Source organism: Microplitis demolitor, chromosome 4, assembly GCF_026212275.2.
Source record: "Microplitis demolitor isolate Queensland-Clemson2020A chromosome 4, iyMicDemo2.1a, whole genome shotgun sequence".
NCBI classification, from domain to species: Eukaryota; Metazoa; Arthropoda; class Insecta; order Hymenoptera; family Braconidae; genus Microplitis; species Microplitis demolitor.
In genome coordinates this window covers 16,921,810-16,940,759 of record NC_068548.1, presented here as the reverse complement: position 1 = coordinate 16,940,759, position 18,950 = coordinate 16,921,810, and the positions used below count along the sequence as shown (strand labels likewise).

At 29.4% G+C, this 18,950-nt stretch overlaps 1 protein-coding gene and 1 long non-coding RNA gene across 2 annotated transcripts; one reads left to right on the top strand and one right to left on the bottom strand.

Moving 5' to 3' along the window:
* The first annotated feature begins 177 nt into the window (after positions 1 to 177).
* On the top strand, positions 178 to 6,458 carry LOC103570567 (uncharacterized). Its single transcript, XM_014440049.2, has 7 exons — positions 178 to 397; positions 1,157 to 1,301; positions 1,579 to 1,716; positions 1,803 to 2,035; positions 2,796 to 3,016; positions 5,384 to 5,845; positions 6,081 to 6,458. Exons 2-7 carry the CDS (start codon positions 1,247 to 1,249, stop codon positions 6,436 to 6,438), a joined length of 1,467 nt encoding a protein of 488 aa, XP_014295535.1. The 5' UTR covers positions 178 to 397; positions 1,157 to 1,246; the 3' UTR covers positions 6,439 to 6,458.
* Positions 6,459 to 17,527: 11,069 nt separating this feature from the next.
* LOC128667593 (uncharacterized) lies at positions 17,528 to 18,514 on the bottom strand. The gene is made up of 4 exons (XR_008403534.1): positions 18,410 to 18,514; positions 18,072 to 18,187; positions 17,757 to 17,918; positions 17,528 to 17,687 (listed from the first exon to the last, which is right to left on the bottom strand). It is a non-coding gene; the product is annotated as an uncharacterized LOC128667593 (long non-coding RNA).
* Positions 18,515 to 18,950: the final 436 nt, after the last annotated feature.

Genomic DNA, 18,950 nt, shown 5'->3' with positions numbered 1-18,950 from the left:
GGGGAAGAATGGATGGACAGGCGAGAATGTGAGAGTGACTGGGAGTAGTAGAGAGGAGACATGATTAGAGTAGGAGATGAGAGCACGGGAGTGGAGAACTGACCATGGTGTCCGAGAGTTGGACTTTGGAGACGCTCGAGTATGAGTCGACCCAGTAGTCGAGTTTGGAGTCTTGTAGCGAGTGGTTGTGAGTCGGAGAGCCCCAAAGGTAGGCCTCGACCACACCCTTGGCTGATGTCGTTGGAGCATGTGGCTCTATTTGTTGAGTTTTGGAGCCGTTTGTCGTGATTTTGCCGTCTTGAGTTACCGCATTATTTATTTTAATTTCATTATTATCTAGAATAGTGTTGAGTTTTGTGATTCGTCGTCCACGAGAGGTTCCTGATGTCATACCCAGGTATTTATTTGTCTGAGGGACCGAGAGTACTCGACCGCGAGCCGATTGGGCCCTTCGCGTCGCTCTCGCGTCCTCTTTACGATATTTTATGTAGTCTTCTTTACTTTATTTTGTTTAATTTAATTTTAATTACTCAGCTTCTTCCGCGTAAAAAGAACCGCGACCCTCTCTCCACAACCTAGCATACTGAGCGCACCAGGACCTGCCGCTACCACCGTTCATTTCTCTCATCTCCGAAGGATTTAGATAATAGATTTTAATTTACGTGTACGTTTAGACCGGTTGCCGATACCGGGGAAATAAAAGTCGGCTGGCGCCCGTCAGGATCTGGAGGAAATGAGAGGAGTGATCGGTGGGCGAAGTGTAACGTAGCCCGATTTGTGTATTTTGAGTTTGAATATTGGAGGAAATTTATTGAGTATAAGTTACGTGTAAATTTTCCGTACGTTTAATCGAGTTATCTAAGTGGTAAGCTAAAAAGAATTACGTTACAAATCATATATAAATATATATGGTTAGGCAAATGCATTTTTTCCCGGGTCATCAATTAAAAATACATTATAATAGTCTTCCAAACATAAAAATATATATATTATATAAAAATCAAAACATAAATTAAGAATTTAAAAGTATATATTTTTTTATTATTAATAAATATTAATCAGTACAAAGAAATACCCCTTTTTAAATTTAACCAATTTATAAGAAAAAAAAAGTTATTCATTTTATAATAATAATTTTGTAACGTTTTATTTTCAGGCGAGTCATCCCAGAGACTTGTGTGGTCTTAAAAATTCATTTTTTCAACAATTAAATGAAATATATGATATTCTTTTTCACATAGAAATTATGGCGTATGTTGCAATGGCTTATTCCTATATTTTCTTATCTCATAAACATGAGTGTAAGTATAACATAATAATTTTTATGAAATTAAAACTTTTTTTTTTTAAATATTACTACAGTGTATTTTAATAATTTCAATAATTTTATCAATTGTAATAAAAAGTTTCCATTAAACAAGTACAGTTCTTCCAGACTCTGATTATCTTATAGGATTGCTAAATCAAATAACTTTTTTTACTTTTTATGCGATTAGTACCAACTAATCGTTAGGACAAAATTTCTACGACTTTAAATTTTGCCAAAGGATAAAATTTTATTCTTGTCTTTATTTATAGCACCATTCACATCAGAAACTGAAAAAGTAGCAATTGCATTTGCTCGAAGAAATATACAATATTTAAGTTTAGTACAATCAGCAATGAGAAATGCTTCGAGAGAAATTTATCAATGTGATCCACCAAAACATATTCGCAGTATATAATTATTTACTAGCAGAAAAAAAATAATATAGATACAAATTTTTTTCTTTTGATTTTATTTTGATTCTTTTTTTTTACAGATGAAACATTTGTTGAGTTCAGTCATCTTTTTCAAAAAATTTTTATTAATGAAATTCAAGTATTACCATCTGAAACATGCTCAATAAGTTGCAATGAAATTAATTCTAATAACATTTTCCGGTGTTATTCTTGGAAATCTTTATCTAAACTAAATACTTATTGTCCGAAACGATATTGTCGTGGTATTATGCGTGATTGTTCATGGGTTGGATCATCGACACTTTGTGAATTTGTAATTATATTATGCAATTTCCCCAATATTTAACCCTTCGTTCATCGCGCTATGAGCGCAGCGCCGCAATTTTTATTAAAAGATTATTTAAAAAAAAAAATTAATTTTCTAATCTTTTGAAATTTTAAGAGTTCTTCTACCATACTTTTTAGTATCGAATGAATCAATGATAATTATTTTTCCGATATTTTAAATATTTAAAAAATAATTTTTTTGGTTGGAAAACCTGCCCTGTTTAGAAAATCTCATAGAATCCAATAGATCCTCATAAATTCCTATAGAAATTTTATAAGAATGAATGAGTTCTATGAGAAGTGCTATAGTTAAGTATAGGGTCTTATACATACAGCTATGAGAATCTATCGGATTTTTTAAGCAGGGTGAGAACGCGGCCACCGACGCGAGTAAACTCGGACGTTGAATTTGTCCGGATTTTCTGCACAGTGTTGCCAGTTACCACCAGTAGCTCATTTCCAGCTCATTTAATTCATCTCTTTTATTTATATTTTTATTTAATACAAAATTTTTATTTTAATAAAAAAATTCTAAAAATAATTACAATTGTCTACTCGTATAAGCTTGTGTGATTTGAATTTTAAAAAATCATAATTATGGTACTTGACAACACCACAATATTAAATACATTACGGCGGAACGCCGCAGCGGGATGAACGAAGGGCGGCGAGGTCGCGCGATGGACGGAGGGTTAAAAATTAACAATTTAAACATAGATAAGTACCAGTTTAAACATTTTTTGCAGCCAAGTGAATTCCCAAGACGCTATCAGTGGATTGAAAGCGCAAACGGACAATATGCACCGCGCGAAAAATGTCGAGGAAAAGAAATAAGGGTCGACCATTCAATGAGTGGTCTTTACCGTTGTTCTAATTGTCTTTGTCAATGTGTAGAAGAACGAGCAAATTCAACTTCTCTTCGTGCATTAAGTTTAAGACCTCAATTTTCCGATATTTCAAAAAACATGTACTTAAACTTCAATGACTCTTATCTAAACTAATCAAAAATATTTTTTTTACATCATAAATTTTCTTTTTCACTTTTTTTTTTTTCAACTTCCCGCTAAGAAAATTGCAAATTTTCAAAAATCGAGTTTATTAGGTGTCAACATTTGGAGGTTTTAGGAAGATATTCTGACATTTTTAGAGAAATGTCTGTCGTATGTGGGAGTGTATTCGTAAACCTCTCATATCTTTTTAATAAATTGACCGATCTAGGTGCTTCTTGCAGCATTTAAAAGAGTTCTTTTAAACTCCGTGCAAATTTGGGATAATTTAGTGAAATAGATTCTGAAATATTTAAGAAATACGGAAAAAAGTCTTTTTTTATTTTCTCTAATATTATGAAAACTGTTTGATCGATTAAGTCCAAAATTTAACCAGTTATCAAAATCGGATATATTGTTCCAAGATATATCGTTATCATAAAAATTGTGCTTTTTCATGCACAATCACGCATGCTCATGGCTGGCCAATATTCAGGCATGATCAGGCCTGAGCAAGCACAATCCCTCAAATTCTTAAAAAAAAAATAAAAATAATGAGAAGTCAATTTGAAATTAACTTATTTTGTGAGTATTATTGTGTACATAATGTTTATTGGTTGAAAAGTACTTTTGAATTATTACCCGCGACGGGTCTCGAACCCACGACCGTCATGTTAGGAAGCACGTCCGCTGTCCACTATGCTGAAATATCTTATTCAGTTTACGACGATTTTTAACATCTTTTGAAACCTTAAGGTTATAAAAAATAAAATATTATTTGAACTCGATCTTTATTTGGTTATTAAATCTTTTCTGAATAATGTATGAAAATAATTGTAGTTATCAATTACGAGCAAATTTAAAAATTACATTAATCTTAATTGTTAATTTAAAAAAAAAAGCAATTATATTGACTTTCATTATCAATTTGGCAAGAATTTATTATTTTAATTCTTTAATTAATTAAAAAAAAAAAAAATTTTTAATTAAATTTATTTAAATTGTTTTTCGGAAAAAAAAGATTGGTTTTCGTTATTAATTGAACCAAAAATTATAAATTAAATATCTTTGATTATCGATTTAAAAGTGATAATTTTAACTACTATCATCAAAATAAAAATAAATGTTCAATTATTCGAAGTTATTCATAAAAAATATATGATTATCCTTAGTTAAAAACCTCAATCATATCCGATTAAAGCTCGACTGGATTTTAACCGAATTCAATCGGAGATTTTAATCATAGATTTTGATTAAATTATTTACAATGTTTGACCGTGCATAATTCATGCATGATCCATGCTTGAGCATGCTCACCCTTGCCTGAATCATGCATGATCATGCATGCTGATTTCTTCCCAGACAATTAATCTAAATTAAATAAATAATCAAATAATAAGGAAACAATAATTATAAATAATCTAACAGTTTCTATTAACGACTAACTTTCATTTATGAATATGAACGAGTATGCTTAGTCATGTATGATCAAGCCTGAATATTCATAAATATTTTTTACTATTTGCATATAACCGTGAAAGATTAAGGTTGACCATGCATAGCCTTGTACGATCATGTCTGCGCCGTGCATGATCATGGATGATAGAACATGCTCAACCATGACCTTTCTCAAGAGATTACATCTCTGGATACAATTATTTCTAACGCATGCATGATCATGCTTGATCACGAATGAGTTATATAGAATCAAGTATGAAACATATATGGTCATGCATAACAGAGCATGCTCAATCATGACCTTTCCTGATAGATCATATCTCTGGATAAAATTATTCCTAACGTAAGTAATGAACAAGTCTGATCTAGAATGAGCCATGCATGATCATGCTTGATCACAAATGAGTCATGCCTGGTCATAAATGAGTCATGCAGGATCAAGCCTAAATTATGCATAAATCATGCACGGTCAGGCATTAATCCTGCATGATCATGCATGGTGATTTTTTCCCGGGTTTCTGGATGTTTTATATATTAACGCTCTGGTTTGATTCAAATCTCATACAACTCTCCATCTAAATCATTTCTATTCATTTCTGTCCAAAAACATTAACTTTTTCAAGCATAGTCGTGAGCAAAACTTTAAAAACCTATTCTGGTTAATAATTTTCAATTTCTTGAATGATAGGTAATTAATACGAAATGTAGTTTTTTTTTTTAGCTTAAAGAGCTCGAAAATATCAATATACTTAAAGGTATTGTCGAGCTCAAAGAGCTTGAACATATATTAATAATAATGTTTTCAAGCTCCTTGAGCTCAAAAACTGCGGGACGTTTTTGAGATTGGTTAGCAGGGTCAACCGGTTTCCAGATTTTTTTTTTTATTTCAGGGTAGTGACAGGCGTCAGGTTTGTTTTAAAAAATAGAATGATTCATATTCAAATACAACAAGGACAGCTTATAAAAGACGGTGAAATTAATAGCACAACCACTGAATGGGTAGAACTTGAAAATTTCAAGTACGTTGATAGTGAAAATGCTTTTTATAAATTAGATCAAAGTGGTCCATTACTTATGGAAGAAGGCATAGATTATTCGTTTATCGGTTCAAAACAAAACATATTATTTATTGATGACATAATAGGACCGTTAGAAACTCTTGTCACTGGAGTCAGGTTAAATCATTCATTCCCACAATGGCCTGGTGAAGTTAATACCAGTCCAATTCAAATTGAAGTTTTTATTTCACACTATATATATGAGGCTGGAAAACTTGATTTAGATTCATTTCCATCAATGTGGGTAACGACTAAAAATATGCCCAATCCGCCGACTTGGTACAACCGAGATAGGTATTATTAGTATACCCTGTTCAGAAAATCTCATAGAATCCAATAGAATCCCATAAACTCCCATAGAGATTTTATAAGAATGAATGAGTTCTATGAAAAATGCTATAGTTAAGTATAGGGCCTCATACATACAGCTATAAGAATCTATCAGATTTTTTAAGCAGGGTATCAACAATTTATTATAAATTTTAATTTAAAAACATAACTTACTTAAATGATTATTAAATTTTTATAGAACAGAGATAAAATTGGTGATGCCAGATGACCCCACAAAGTCCTTTGATAATTATCCAAATACAGAAAGTAATCAATATATTGAATTTCGTGAAACAGATATTTGGAAAGATGCTGGTCAAACAACAATTCCATTGTTTGATATTCAACCGGTTACATCGCCAATCAGGCCTTTAGATGGTATTGGTATCATTCATAGAAATAGTAATAATAATGGAGGTTTTATTAGCTTGAAAATATTCACAGTAAATTGTACTCTGCACATCAGAGTTATAGATAAATCGGACACACAATATCACAAGAGTGTTTCTAATCCTTTTACATTATTAAGTAAGGCATTAAAATTTTATGAAATATAAAATTGAATTAAGAAAAAGTAAAAAATTATACATAACAAAAAATATCATCTGAAATTAACTCTTAATAAATTTATAAAAAGAAAAAAAACATGTCATTTAATAGTATAATTAAAAATGTTCTTCAATTATATTATGTTTATGAAATTATTTCAATTATCTTAGACCCTAAATTCCAAGCGCTGAATCAAAAATATTTTTTATTTAATATTTACAGTACTTTGTGAACCCTTAAATCATGATATCTAATAGAGTTCAGTAAATTTAGTACACTGATAGAAGGATTTCTTAGCATTTAAAAAAATTTCTTAGTATTCAAGAAATCATTTCTTTGTATTTAACAAATATTTCTTAAATAGTAAGAAATATTTGTTAACTACAACGAAATGATATTTAGGAAATTATTTCTTAAATACTAAGAAATTTTCTTAAATGCTAAGAAATCCTTCGATCAGTGTAGTCGATAAACTAGGGGTGATTGCTCCCTTCTAATTTTTTTACTGTGTCTATAATGCTAACAGTAACATGTAGTCAAAACCTTGGAAAATACAAACCGTGTGCCTTAATTGTTTATTAATAAAAAACAAAAATCGTTAACGACGAACAGCTACACTGAGAGAAAAGTGGATTGTTATGGTAATTAAAAAAGGATGAATATGAAAAGATAGTAGTAATCTTAACTAATATTTATAGTTTCTTATACTATATATCATAGTGTCCGAACCTATTTGAAAGTAGTAATATCAACTAAGCATGATTAACATTTTTTGTTTTGTTATAGTAACTAATTACTATTATTTTTCAGAACTTATACTTCAGCAATAATAATGACAATACTTATTTAGTTCACCTCCCTGTTTAGAAAATCTCATAAAATCCAATAGATTCTCATGCATTCTTATAGAGATTTTATAAGAATAAATGAGTTCTATGAGAAGTGATATAGTTAAGTATAGGGCCTTAAACATAGAGTTATAAGAATCTATCGGATTTTTCAAGCAGGGCTCTACAAATAAAGAATGCAGCAGTTACTACTTCAGTTTGTTTATCATCCAATAATTACTGCAACTACTTTGACAATTTAGTCATCGTGTTTCACTACACATAAATAGTTCCTCCCACTATATTAAAATGATATGTATACAAACGAATTATATATCAATAAATGTAAATAAATATAGTTTACAACCTCCCTTGCAACCTTGAGCTCACCGTAGAAACTCTACAGACTCACTGTAAATGCTCTGTGGAAACACCGTGGATTTGTTCCATTTTTCCACGATGAATCTACAATAATTTCATAGAAATTTTACTACGTTTCCATAATACTTCTGAAGTGTTTCCACAGTAATTCCACGACAAACACATGGTGAAGTAGTGCTGAAAATACGCTAAATGAACCACGGTTACGTAGAAGTTTGTCAATGATAATTTAATGGGTTTGCAATTATTTTGTGATAAATTCACCGTAAAAACATTCAATGGTATTCAGGCAGCCATTCCCAGCTATGTAGCTAAACTCTGATTTTTTACGATATCCACACTAATATCATTATTTAATTACAAATACGCTTTCATTTAAAAAATAATTTTTTTTTTTTAAGTATAAAAATATTACAAAACAGCTTTTATAATAATATGATTTATATTGATAATGATAAATTTAGAAAAATTACAATATTTAGATTAACTTTAGGGGTTTCTACGGTTTCCGTGGCACCGCCAAATGACCGGGAATTCATATAGAACTCAACAAAATAAGACTTTTTTAAAGAATACAATTTTTCGATATCTCGCTTAGTTTTCGAGAGAAATGGATTTTGAAAAAAATTTAATTTTTTACAAAAAGTGAAAAATTTTATAGATTTCAATGTCTTAATTTTTTTTGTATTTTTTTCCGGAAACTACATTTAAAGATGAAAATTTTGAAAAAAAACGTCTGAATTAGTCCATTTTTGAAAAAGTTACAGCTATTTGAAAAAAAGCCTTATTTCCCCTGATTAAAAATACTCATTGAAAAGGATTGAAAAAGATGAGAATTGAATACTTTTGAACACTTTCTATACCCCAACATTTTCATCTGGACATAAAATTAATACTTTTCAATCCAAAAATAATATGAGAATTTCTAAACTTCTGGGGAATTGAAAAAGATTCAAAAGAATTGATATTTTTAATCTTTCTGAATACTTCTCAATACCAAAATAATATCACATTTCGGGTCACGTGTAAGATTGAAAAGAATTCAAATGAATTGAAATTTTTGAATCTTTCTGAATCCTTCTCAATACCAAAGTAGTTCGATATTTCAGATCGAATGTAGGATTGAAAAGAATTCAAATGAATTGAAAATTTTCAACTTTTTTAAAGTTCTCTCAACAAAATAATATTAAATTCAGGAACCAGCAAAGAATTCAAAAATATTCAAATCAATTCCGCTTTCAATGCTTTACAGTTTTTTCGTTATAAAGAAAGTTATGATTATCTTGCACGAATAAAAATCCGAGTAATTAGAACAATATAATTGTTATAATGCCCGTCATAAATTTTATTTCAATTATGATTATAAGAATTTTGTTGTGTAAGAAGTGTGAAATTTCAATTTCTTGATATTGAATAGAAATCTTTATAAATTAGCTTAATAGCGAATTACCTTATCGAATAATTCATTTTAGGTAAAAGAAATATGGATTCTTATAAAAAACTCAATTTTATTGTCATATTCTTACGATGGGACATCCCTTTAAAAATCATCAGGATAGTTTCCCATCTGATTAAAAATACTTATTGAAAAGGATTGAAAATTATTTCAATTCTTTTCAATCCATACGGAGGTTTCGGAAAGTATTGAATGGAATTGAATTTTGAATCATTTGAATACTTTGTAATTCTTAAAATGGAATTCAGAAGTATTGAAAGGAATTCAATTTTTTATCATTTCAATACCTTCCAATATGGAATTATTTTGGTACTGAGAAGGATTCAGAAAGACTAAAAAATTTTAATTCATTTGAATTCTTTTCAATCTTACACTCGATCCGAAATATTGAACTTTTTTGGTATTGAGAAGGATTCAAAAAGATTCAAAAATTTCAATTGGTTTGAATTCTTTTCAATCGCACACATGACCCGAAATGTGATATTATTTTGGTATTGAGAAGTATTCAGAAAGATTAAAAATATCAATTCTTTTGAATCTTTTTCAATTCCCCAGAAGTTTAGAAATTCTCATATTTTTGGATTCAATAGAATTGGGAAGTATTAATTTCATGCCCAGATGAAAATCTGGTGGTATAGAAAGTATTCAAAAGTATCCCCTTCAATACTTTGGAATTCCACTTTGGAATTGAAAGGTATTGGAATGATGAACGATTGAATTCTTTTCAATACTTTCGAATTCCACTTTGGAATTAAAAGGTATTGAAATGATGAGAGATTGAATTCTTTTTAATACTTTTGAATTCCATTTTAAGAATTACAAAGTATTCAAATGATCGAAATTTCAATCCCATTCAATACTTTTCAAAGCCTCTGTAGGAAGGATTGAAAAAATTTTCAATCCCTCTCAATGAGTATTTTTAATCAGGGTCGTCAAGGTTTACAAAAATTCGCAGTCATTTGACGGGGCCACGGAAACCGCAGACTTCCAAAACTCACTAATTGAAGATATAACGAATAAGTTTCTATAAAAATAAGAAAAACAAGCGGTGTTTATTATGTTGTAAAAAATGCTAAAAGTTAGCTACTCTTAACAGTTTTCAAATTTTCTGTAGTTGCTTGAATCATATATGAGAGATAGCGACTTGGCAACGTTACACTGGGCAGAAAGTTTGAAATCTGGAATTCCACGTTGAGCTGTATCATGAATTTTTTCTTTAATTAGTTTAGCACCAATCTTTTTTTTAATAAATATTTATTTACAATCACCAATATAAAAGTAACCTCTAAAAAATTTTCAAAACATTTAAATTCTACGACATGCGTCTCCACAAAAATAAACAATGAAACGAAAACTACGTTGTCAGATTGGAGAATCGACACAATAAGAATATTTTTGGACTTCTACTCATGTGAGAGCAATAAGCGAAAAAGTGAACTGTACCTCAACTAGTTTTCATTATATCAACAGTACTTAACAATCGTCTTTAAAGTTGAGCACGACTGCTCGGTGGGAACGTCCTTAACTATTAAAAAATCATTTCTTAAATACTAAGAAATCTTTTTGAAATGCTAGAAATTCTTCTATCAGTGCAAGCCCTGACGGTTTTAAATCAGCCTGGAAACACCCTGGGAGTGGAAACACGGTGGAATCACGGTGGATCCAGGGTGGGTTTGTGCCATTTTATCACAGTGTATACACGGTGGTTACATGGTGTTTCCACGATGGTAACACGGTGTACCCACCCTGATTCCAAGGTGTATTCACCGAGATTCCACAGTGTATCCACGGTGATTACGCGGTGTACGTGGAATCACGGTGGGTACACCGTGTAATCATCGTAGAATCACGGTGAATACACCGTGGAATCACGGTGATAAAATGACAAAAAACCCACCGTGTAACCGCCGTGGATCCACCGTGATTCCATCGTGTTTCCGGGTTGTTTCCAGGGTTAATCAAAACCGTGAGGGAGACTGTGTTTTCCCGAAATCTTACAATTTTACGATCTTGCATAATAACGACTTATAGTGTTACTTAAGTGACCAGGCCCTAGCTTGAGTGAATCGTTTGGAAATTCCCAAAAATATAATGAACTTAAAATAATATAAGATAGAGTATAGTATAGTATAATTTTAAATTTAATATTATGATAATGTACTTAAATAATCCCGCGAAATTAATTTTATCTCATACTCTACGAGGTGTCACTTTAATCGCTCATATCCCCCCCCCCCCTTAAAAAATCCGATAGATTCTTATAGCTGTATGTATAAGGCCCTATACTTAACTATAGCACTTCTCATATAACTCATTCTTATAAAATCTCTATGGGACTTTATGAGAATCTATTGGATTGGCAGGTATACGACTCAGCCATAAGCGACCCTACCAAAAATAAAGCTCTACCCAATTGAAGTCAGCCGAATCATACCTACCTAGAAAATTTCCGTTCCAATAAAAAAATCTACCATCTCAAAATCTCTACCATATTGAAAATATCCACCATGATGTAATTACTACTAGAAAAAAACACTACCAAGTTTCATTTATGAATAAACTCTACCCGTTTGAAATCCCTACCATCAACTTTGTTATGTCCTCAACAGCCTCAGGTGCCTCCACCTGTTAATTAATTAGTAAACTCAAGATATATAAGAAACGCGCATTTAAATTCCATTTGAAATAATATATTAATATCCTACAACACTTTTTGCGTCTTAACAATATGAAGTAAATAAATTAAATCACAAATCGTCGTGGCACATACTCATTAAATTATATATTTTTATTATAAGAAAGTTAAATAAATAGATGGATAAACTTTATTTTATATTTAGAGAAACATAAATACAGTTTGAGTGGTCTTGAAACGTTTTCTGTCACCTGATACTTAAAACCTAAACAAAACACACGCATAAAAATCATGAATAGGCCCTTGTTCTATAGTTAACAGTAAATATGGTTATAAACAAATACATACTCTATAAGCAAACAAGAAAAGGAAATATATAATAAATAAATCTTATTTATAAATGAAAACCATATCACAGGAACTTAACTATTATTGTTAATATATATATTTTTATATTAAATAAAGAGTGATTCATATAATAAATGAATTAATAGAAATATTGAAATATAGCATTAGAATAATTATAATGATGTTTCACGATAAATGATAATGTCAATTGTAACGAATAACTAAATATAGAATAATTATAGAACACACCTCTGATAGTCTAGAATATTTAACCGAATGATTGTATCCAAGTACGGGAAAATAGAATATAAATAATATAAGTAATAAGAAGATATAGAATGGCTAAAGTAAAGAACGTAAATGTATAAGCTTATATCTCAAATTCGTATTAGTAGAAAGTATAAATGTATAAGTATAATATTTAGTAAAGAACATAGATATATAAGTATTTATACATATAAGCATGAGTGTGAACATGAGAGTAGTGGGGAGAAGTTGGAGAGTGGAGATCCGAGATCTCTCTGCCGTCTGATGTAACTTTACTTCTCTCCGAGAACTCTTTACGAATACAACTGTTAAATAACAATCATAATCATCATCATCGTAGTAAACAATAAATTTATCCACTGTTTTCAAATTCAAAATTTGGTCCCGCGTGACAACGAACTGCCCACTGTCCAGGAGGTGGCGTCAGCTCCGATCCTAGTAACCTCCCAGGACATAACAACTTTAGAATGTATATTTTACAGACAATACATTTATTTTTAATTAACTAGGAATCATTTGGGAAGATTTAGGAATATAATTTTATTATTCAACACTGATTAATTAATGGGTAATTATTTAATATTGTTTGAGCGTTTAGTGCGCATTTCAGAAAATATAATTAACACGACTTTTTCGTTAGCTAATAGTAAACTATTTGAGAAGAAAGTTATAAATTGTTTTAGTTTAAAAATCCCAAATGCTAATTGCTCATTAATTAATTAGTTCTGAATAATAGAGTCATATCCCTAAATCTTCCCAAATAACTCCCAATTAATTAAAAGTAAATTTCTTGTCTGTAAAATATACATTCTAAAGGTGAAGGTAGAGATTTCCAACGGTAGAGTTTTGTCCATAAATGCAACTTGGTGGTGTTTTTTTCTGGTAGTAATTATATCATGGTAGATATTTTCATTGGTAGAGATTTTGAGATCGTAGATTTTTTTATTGGAGCAGGAATTTTCTAGGCAGGTATGATTCGGCTGACTTCAATTGGGTAGAGCTTTATTTTTGGTAGGATCGCTTATGGCTGAGTCGTATACCTGCCTATTGGATTATATGAGATTTTCTAAACAGCCCTAATAGCCACTTTAGCCTGAAATTGACGGTAATTTGATGTTTAAATTACCTGAAATCTACTGCCCGAATTTGCGGACAATTTCACAGCAAAAGTTGCAAATAAAAATTTACGGTTAATTTTTTTTCAATTTGAAGGTATCCCTGATAGCCAAGTTGGCGAGAAACTGACGAGAAACTTGCAGCCGCAACTGGAAAAAAAGTTGGCCGCCAACAGTTGGTACCTCCAATAGTTGATAGACATTTTCTGAGAAAGTTGGTGGCAAAAGTTGTAAATCCAAAAAGTTGACGGTCACTTTCTGAGGAAGTTGGTGGCAAAAGTTGCTTGCAAAAGTTAGCAATCATAAGTTTACGGTAAGTTTCCTTTCAATTTCCTCAGAAACTTGCATTCCAGTTGCGGCTCCATACTGGCGCCAACTTTCTGAGAAAGTTGGCGGTAACTTGTAGTCAAAAGTTGCAAAAGCTGAAGTTGTCGATAACTTGTGGTCAAGTTGGTCGGAAACTAATGAATGACCAACTTTTTCACAATCAAGTCGGGACCGATACAACACCATTCAAAACATCTCTACTCAAATGGTACGCAGCCATCTTTATTCGTCGACATGTAAATTCAACAACAACTTTATTCATCAGTATATACTTATAGCGACATCTATGTTGATAAAAATATGAATTCACCTCATGCTTATTCAGAATCACCTGAATTCACAATCATCTTTATTCCATTATTTTGTATGGACGAAATAAAAAATGAACGAAATATGCAAATAAAATAAAATCAATAGCGATAACTTTAAAATTAAAGAATTAAACATACTTATTAAATGAAATACTATTGTAAATTACATTAAATAAAATTTAATAAATAAAATATAATTGATTCAACCGAAATAAAATTTTTTTAATTAATTTATTAAGATAAATATTATTTTAATATGATCCAATAGATAATAAAAAACTATAAGCGATGATTATAAATTTATTTTATTCATAATATGATAGCAGTAATACAAAATTTTTCAGAACAAATAATCTGCACAGAAAATAAAATAGTTTACCAATTCAAATGAGTAAAAATACGATTAATTGATTGATTAACTCTAGTCTCTAGCATTTATCAAAACTACACCAGTACATGAACAAATATGTATTTGAGTAACTTTACTTTTATAATAAATTGTACCTTAACTTTAGAAAATATGCTGGAGATTATTGTTAAATCGATTAATTGATCCTAACATATATATATATATATATATATATATATATATATATATTAGCAACATAGATTAATATGCAGATTAAACGATAAAAAATTACTATTAAAACATATTTTTTAAACTTATATCCTATAGTAACACTAAACGTATAGTAATTTTTAATGACTTAAATAAATACTCTCTACTCGAGTAACTACATTTTTAGACAAAACTATAACTTAACCTTTAAAATTATTTAGTAATATATATTAATATGCACTTTTAACAATCAAAAATTACTCTCCAAAATTTTTTTTTTACTCTCATAACTTATAGCTTGTTAATGATAAACGTTCAATAAGTAATCAAATAACAGATCAACAATCTTCTCGGTTATTATGATTTTTACAGATATAACTCAAACCATAAAAAATGATCATTGAAATATATATTATCTTTAAACTCATATCCTATAAAATAATATTTATCGTAATAAATTAATTAAAAAAATTTTATTTCGGTTGAATCAATTATATTTTATTTATTAAATTTTATTTAATGTAATTTACAATAGTATTTCATTTAATAAGTATGTTTAATTCTTTAATTTTAAAGTTATCGCTATTGATTTTATTTTATTTTCATATTTCGTTCATTTTTTATTTCGTCCATACAAAATAATGGAATAAAGATGATTGTGAATTCAGGTGATTCTGAATAAGCATGAGGTGAATTCATATTTTTATCAACATAGATGTCGCTATAAGTATATACTGATGAATAAAGTTGTTGTTGAATTTACATGTCGACGAATAAAGATGGCTGCGTACCATTTGAGTAGAGATGTTTTGAATGGTGTTGTATCGGTCCCATCAACTCGTGTTATCAGGGTCAGAATACCGCTGTAGCTTGAAGTTAATTTACGGTTAAGGTCGATATCAGGGTACACGAGAAAAAAAATCGGGTGCCATCGAATTGTCCTAAAAGCTAGTTATCTACAGTGCTACTGAACGTCAGTTGCTGTTTGTTCCCTATAGAGCTACGAAGCGGTTGATATTTATGGCGCATGTATTTGATTCCAATGATTGTTTGAGATAGAGGTTTTTTTAGTCTTTCAAATTTAGACACTGCCATATTTCAATGCATTTGACTTTAGAACCACTATAATTTCAGCACCAACGTATTAAATCTCTTATAGATTTAAGACCTATGATTTTTATCATCTCTTATACTATACACCTACATTATGATGAGTCTTGTATTATTCATGACCGTGTAACTTAGAAAACTTATATAAAATCATCTCTCACTTATAAATACATAGATATTATAACGCAACATATTTAAGTGACTTATGTATTAAGTGTCAAGCTAATTATGTACTTGTCATAAGTAATATCAATGCAATTGGCAGCTAGTTCGATTTAACTCCACAGTAGCTTTAAGCCTTCAACTAAATGCTGCCAATATATTACGTCCCCGCAGTTTTTGTAGACCTTGTATGTTTGTGTCCGTAATGCTTAGCAGCTTTATAATTACGGTTACCATTAAATTATCAACAATGGTAGTTAAGTGCTGTGTCAATAAATGTCAGTAGTTACATATTCCCTATAACGTTAAATTTCTTTGATATTTATTTCAGATGTATTTAGAATTCAATGACTATTTGAGATAGAGGTTTTTTTAGTCTTTTAAATTTGGACACTGGCATATTTTACTGCATTTGACTTGAGAACCATTATAATTTCAGCACCAATGTATTAAATCTCTTATAGATTTAAGAACTATGATTTTTATCATCTCTTATACTATACACCTACATTATGATGAGTCTTGTATTATTCATGGCCGTGTAACTTAGAGAGCTTATAAAAAAATCATCTCTCACTTATAAATACATAGATATTTTAACGCAACATATTTATGTGATTTGCGTATTGAGTGTCAAGCTTATTGGGTACTTGTTATAAGTAATATCAATGTAACCGGCAGCTAATTTGATTTAACTACACAGTAACTTTAAGCCTTCAACTAAATGCTGCCAATATATTACGTCCCCGCAGTTTTTGTAGACCTTGTATGTTTGTGTCCGTAATGCTTAGCAACTCTATATTTTCAGCCCAGGTATACTTTGTTGCTATTTATAAATACAGTATTGACTGTTGTAATTTTATCATTTCGGTTGGCAAAGTAGGTAATTTAATGGTAATTTCAAAACAGTTTACTGCAGAAAGAAAGGGAGTGGTTAAAATTTAGAATACGAGCAAGTTATAGTCAGATTCTCACGTTTAAAACAAATAATTTCAATTCTTTGAAATAAATTATTGAAAAACTTAATTGCAAAGAAGGATTTTAAATATGATTTAAGTTTAATTTTTTAATTTAAATTCTTTGACATTTTCAAACCTAAATTTCAAGTAAAAGTAAAAGTCTTATTTTTTCAAGTTTAAAAACTAACATTTCCAAAATTTTATTATAATTATCCGTAGCTCATTATTATTATTCTTTAAAAAATTGGCTCATATGTATATATTTACATATTAATGTCCTTAAATTGGATATTTTGTTCCAGTTCATTAATTACAATTATTGATATTTTATATTGTTATATTGTTATAATAAGATACATGTTAAATGTAAGTTTTTAATTTTAGTACACAGTATTTTATTAATTAACTCAAAGATTTATCATCAACAATAACTTTTATTAGACCTGTTTTACATTTTTTGTTTTCATTATATATATATATTTTTTAAATTCGGTTCTCTTCTTTTTTATTTTGATTCAATTACTTGAATGGTAATATTATTGCTAAAAATACTTATGTAACATTTTAAATTATGGTATAAATTTATTACAAATTCATAAAGCAAGAGGTATACAGTTTCAATGGTTGTTGGTAAATTGTTTTTTTTTTTTTTTTTCCAATTAATTCGTTGGTTTCTTTTCCTCGTGAACGTCAGCGCTGGCATAATTGATATCGTCGTACAGGACGACTAATCGTTTAATTCCAGTAAATGCTGATCATTTAATTTGTGAACAAAATTCCTTAAAGGTCTCTTCCGTATTCTTAAAACAGAATATTTGTTGTAATAGATAAGTTCAATAAATAAATGATGATTGAATTTTTTTTTTTACCTTTCAGCAGCATAAATATGAAATTTAAAAACTGGTTCTAAAATTTTAATGCTTTTGGTTGAATCTAATCTCTATATGATCATGTCTTGTTTTATTGCCCGGATCCTGTTGAATGTTAATTCATAAATTAAGCTCCAGCGTATGCCTTTTTGGAGTGAAACTCTGGAAAAACATATCATATTTAATTAATATGGGTTATTTTTTGACAGATAAATTATTTTAGTTAATAAATGTACTTGTTAAATAAATATCTGACAGTGAGCATAAGTACTGGATCTGGTCTCAACTCACTAGGATCATCCGCAAATGACTTACCTACACTGGATCTTTGAAAACATTTCATTATTTTAGTGAAATCAGCTTTTTTGTGCCTTTGATTTTTAGGTTTTCCATCGATCTCTGAAATGCGTAATAAACCTTCTCGTTCTCTTCTGAAAATATTATTAAATAATTTTATCACAACGTTCATTAAATCCGATTGAAATTTTTTCATCAGATTAAATCGGAAAATAAATTTATTATTTTTCGCTTAAACTCGATTCAAACCGATTGAGCCAATCGGAAAGTTCCAATTAAAACCCAATTAGAATTTTTCAATCGCAGTTTTTGATTAGGGAAATTGTATTATTGTGATTATTTTTTTTTAAACTTACAGACGTCATTCTTTTCCTGAACACATTGAAAAACATGTGCCGACCATTTTTCTTAATTATTAACCCAGTTTTTGTCACTTCTATTATTGCAATAAATCAAATCTATTTTATTATAAATTACAAGATAAGTGTGAATGTAGCAGATATCAGATAAATTTAAAATTATTAATAAATAGAATATTAGAGTCAATAATTGGTAAAATCAAATTTAAAAAAAGGACGAATATGAAAAAATTAATACGTGCATTTTTTATGAATTATATTTTATTAATTATTTACTCTATTTATTTATAATTTTATATGTGTGAAAAAAAAAAATTAAATAATTTTTAAATAAAATTATTATTAGTTTGTAATGATGATAAATTTTAATTATTTCGTTGATTATTATTACTTTTTTTGATAGGTAAAAATATTTACAAATATAAAAAAATACACTTTGATTTTACGACTTCATTTCCGATACGTTCCGTACTTTTTTTTTATTTTTAACAGTGTCCATATTTGTGTAAATTTGATAAATTAATTCGTAAATAAATAA

Excerpts from the sequence above, each read along its gene's own strand:
- LOC103570567 (XM_014440049.2), top strand. The coding sequence starts at position 1,247 with ATGGCGTATGTTGCAATGGCTTATTCCTATATTTTCTTATCTCATAAA. Across the intron at positions 1,717-1,802 it reads TCCACCAAAACATATTCGCA|ATGAAACATTTGTTGAGTTC; the intron begins GTATATAATTAT and ends TTTTTTTTACAG. Across the intron at positions 2,036-2,795 it reads CATCGACACTTTGTGAATTT|CCAAGTGAATTCCCAAGACG; the intron begins GTAATTATATTA and ends CATTTTTTGCAG.